The sequence below is a fragment of the Octopus bimaculoides genome, chromosome 8 (genome assembly GCF_001194135.2).
Source record: "Octopus bimaculoides isolate UCB-OBI-ISO-001 chromosome 8, ASM119413v2, whole genome shotgun sequence".
In the NCBI taxonomy this organism is placed as follows: Eukaryota; Metazoa; Mollusca; class Cephalopoda; order Octopoda; family Octopodidae; genus Octopus; species Octopus bimaculoides.
The window spans coordinates 20,682,703-20,686,752 of NC_068988.1; the positions used below are offsets into that span (position 1 = coordinate 20,682,703).

The window sequence follows — 4,050 nt, forward strand, 5'->3', positions numbered from 1 at the left end:
GTGCGTGTGTGTATATGTTTGTCCCCCCAACATCGCTTGACAACCGATGCTGGTGTGTTTACGTCCCCGTAACTTAGCGGCTCGGCAAAAGAGACCGATAGAATAAGTACTAGGCTTACAAAGAATAAGTCCTGGGGGTTGATTTGTTCGACTAAAGGTGGTGCTCCAGCATGGCCACAGTCAAATAACTGAAACAAGTAAATGAGTAAATGAGTGAAAGATGTCCCAGAGTAATCAGTCCAGAATGGATTGGAGAAAATAGTTAAGACTACAGAATTTATACATAAATAATGTACTTACCTTGAGAGTTTTCACAGCTACTGTTTTATTGTATGTCTTCCATACAGCTTCATAAACGTCTCCATATTGTCCTCCACCTTGATGAAAACAAGAGAAAAGGCTCCAATTATAACTGCTTCCCTCTTCTTACACAATGCCCCCATTTTGGATATATGTCTCCCCGCCACTTTTTTTTATATATATTTAACCCTTTAACGTTTAAACTGACCGTATCTGACCAAAATATTTGACCAGCTTTATGTTCAAACTGGCCAGATCTGGTCTTTCACACCTATCCTACAGTGTCATTCTAAAAATAAACAATCACATCATCGAAATCTTGAAGCTACAAGATAATTTATGATTAATTCAAAAGCAATGTGAATAAATGAGCTTCAGATTTGACAAAGTAATCCGAATACTAAAGGGTAAAGATGGTCAGAGGAAGCGGAATGGATGGCATCTGTGACTTCTTAGAACTCTCAAGCCTGCAGTAAATATCCACCTTCATATTTGTAGGTCAGTGTTTGTGGGAGGGAGATGTAAGCAGAGATGAAAATCCTGACGGTTAAATTCATGAGATGGCAGAACTAAATAAAATGTTTAGTATGGTAGAGGTCTAGAAAGTGAGATACATTGAGTGATCATCAGAGATTGGGTGGCCAAGAATTTGTAACAAATGTACATTGCAACAACTACATTGTATACTTGTGGATAGCACATGTAGTAAATCCCCTCCACCACAAATCCAGTAACTCCCTCACATCACTTACATTTTGAAGTCATCTCTTTCAGTTTCCCACCACTAAACCCCTTAGTTGTACCATAAATCATTCATACATTCTATAGCTGTCTTCTCTTCCACAACTACAACTAGTAGTTGTCTTCCACAATTACATTTCCTAGCTGTCTTCTACAACTACATTTCCTAGCTGTCTTCCACAATTACATTTCCTAGCTGTCTTCCACAACTACATTTGCTAGCTGTCTTCCACGATTATATTTCCTAGCTTTTTTCCACAATTACATTTTCTAGCTGTCTTCCACAATTACATTTTCTAGCTTTTTTTCCATGACTACATTTTCTAGCTGTCTTCCACAATTACATTTGCTAGCTGTCTTCCACAACTACATTTCCTAGCTTTTTTCCATGACTACATTTCCTAGCTGTCTTCCACAACTACATTTCCTAGCTGTCTTCCACAACTACATTTTGTAGCTATCTTCCACAACTACATTTCCTAACTGTCTTCCACAATTACATTTTCTAGCTGTTTTCCACAACTACCTTTTCTAGCTGCTACATTCCACAACTATATTCCATAGCTGTCTCCTACCAGCACCTATACCCTACAACTGCCCTCCACAACTACACTCTGCAACTGTCTCCTGATAGTACATTCAGTAGCTATTTCTCATCACTACATTCTATTACTATCCTCCACAACCACATTGTCAGTGCCTCCCCACAACTATATTCTGTCGGTGCCTCCACACAGCCACATCCCATAGCTGTCTTCTACCACTACTCTCTGTGGCTATCCCCGCCAACCACTACACTTTGTAGCTATCTTCCAGGCAATCTTCTTTAGCTGTCTTTCACAACTATATTCTATAGCTGTCTTTCATCACTACATCCTGTATGTGTCTTCTACAATTACATTCTGAAGGTGATCCCTCACTACTGTATTTCTTAGATCTCCTTATCTTGATCTCTATTACCATCACTACCACCACCACTACAGCCAACATCACTATCACAACATATACTATAAATTCTTTTATCACCACCAACACCGCCGCCACCACGTCCAGTACTACAGCATCAAACACACAGAGACACTGCATCCATCCACACAGCGCCACAGAGAGGCAAGAATGTGAAGATCAAAGGAACAACAACAACAACATCAATGCTTTGATAACTTTCAATCAGAGAAATAGTTTAATAATAATCAGATTACATTATGGAAATGAAGTTACAAGTTGCTATGACAACTGCTGGCTTTCACCAATGTGGAAAAAGAGTGGGGAAGACATTTTTAGAGAACAATATCAATGCAAACAATTCCAAATCCACAATTCCTCAACAAAGCTGACATGATTTTCACGTTATTTGACACGACATTCAAAAATTTAAAAAATTCTTTTTTTATTATTGTTGTTGTTGTTGTTGTTGTTGTTGTTGTTGTCCCAAGCTGACCATAACCTGACAAATGCGTTCTTTGTTTTTAAGATAGTAGGGTGAGATTTGAGAAAATTCAGCTCCCATTTCTTGCCGGCCAAGCAACCACGTAGAGCTTCAGAGGTTGTAGTTTGATAAGATTTAATTTATATGGTCAGTGGAAATGGTGTTTGCCCATGACATTTTCAAACCAGACCTAATATTAGGGATCAATCTGATTTGATCATAGGCCCGCTTAATTATAGGCAATTTGGGGCCAAACAACAAACAGTGAAAAGATGTATTAGTCCTCATCCACTTAGCTTAAAAGAAATTCTTGCCAACAAAGAAGCCTCTTGCAGTCACTCAACTTGCTAGTAATAGCAACCAAAATACCCACATATTGCACCCTTGTCTTAAACAAACGGGAAGATCATGTGTAACCCTAGATATGGTATGCATGAAAGAAAAAAAAAGGGTGATTACAGATGGAATGTTTCTGACCCTGGTCCATATGATCAATGAGAACTTAGTCTTAAAAAAAAACAACCTAAGAAAAACTGAAAGTCAGCACTGGTCTCTATATGGTGCTGTTAGAATGATCTAGATTTTAGAATAATAATGATGCACTTCCCCAGTTTGGATTGGGTAGGTCAGCTGCTGCCGCAGTATTTGACCTTCTAAATGGCTGAGTCACCCTTCAAGTTTGGCACAGACCCAAATTTTATGGATTTCATAGAAAAATGGTGATTGTGGTATATAAGTACAAGTAATTGCAAATGAAATACCAGTGATGAAAGAGAAAGAGGGGAAAGGAAAGAGGAAGAGGTGGGAGAGGGAGAGAGAGGGAGAGAGGTAGAGAGAGAGAGAGTGAGAGAGGGAGTGTGTGTGTGTGTGCTATTGTAAGGATTTGTGTGTATTTCTTTTTCATAGCTTAGTCAAACGTGGAATGGAAACACATGTAACCTTTTTCCAGAGTCTGATGGAGAAAAGGAGTGAAAGAAACAATGATTTGATTCATAAGTTGCTGCAGTATGGGAAACCTGCTTCAACTGCATGCAAACAGAGTGGTCTCCCTCCCCTGAAGGCATCCAAGAGCTGATGGTAGTGTTATATCAGATGACAGATTAAGTCTGCCACTCAAAAACAAATATGATCCACAGGAGTGGCTGTGTGGTAAGTAGCTTGCTTACGAATCACATGGTTCAAGGTTCAGTCCCACTGCGTGGCACCTTGGGCAAGTGTCTTCTCCTATACCCTCAGGCCAACCAAAGCCTTCTAAGTGGATTTGGTAGACGGAAACTGAAAGAAGCCCGTCGTATATATGTATATATATATATATGTATGTGTGTGTGTGTTTGTGTGTCTGTGTTTGTCCCCCCAATATCGCTTGACAACCGATGCTGGTGTGTTTACGTCCCCGTAACCTAGTGGTTCAGCAAAATAGACTGATAGAATAAGTACTAGGCTTCCAAAGAATAAGTCCTGGGGTCGATTTGCTCAACTAAAGGTGGTGCTCCAGCATGGCCGCAGTCAAATGACTGAAACAAGTAATAGAGTAAAAGAGAAGAGGTTTCACAAAGTTTCCGTCAACTCAGTTTAACTCA

At 39.6% G+C, this 4,050-nt stretch overlaps 1 protein-coding gene across 3 annotated transcripts in view; it reads right to left on the reverse strand.

The window, feature by feature from the left end:
- LOC106872032 (tyrosine-protein kinase Abl) overlaps positions 1 to 4,050 on the reverse strand; it is a 341,811-nt gene that overhangs the window by 35,978 nt on the left and 301,783 nt on the right. For all 3 annotated transcript variants that reach the window (XM_014918872.2, XM_052969985.1, XM_014918885.2), the window contains exon 5: positions 301 to 377. In XM_014918872.2, the coding sequence (XP_014774358.1) occupies positions 301 to 377 (77 nt within the window). The remainder of the gene's footprint in view (positions 1 to 300; positions 378 to 4,050) is intronic.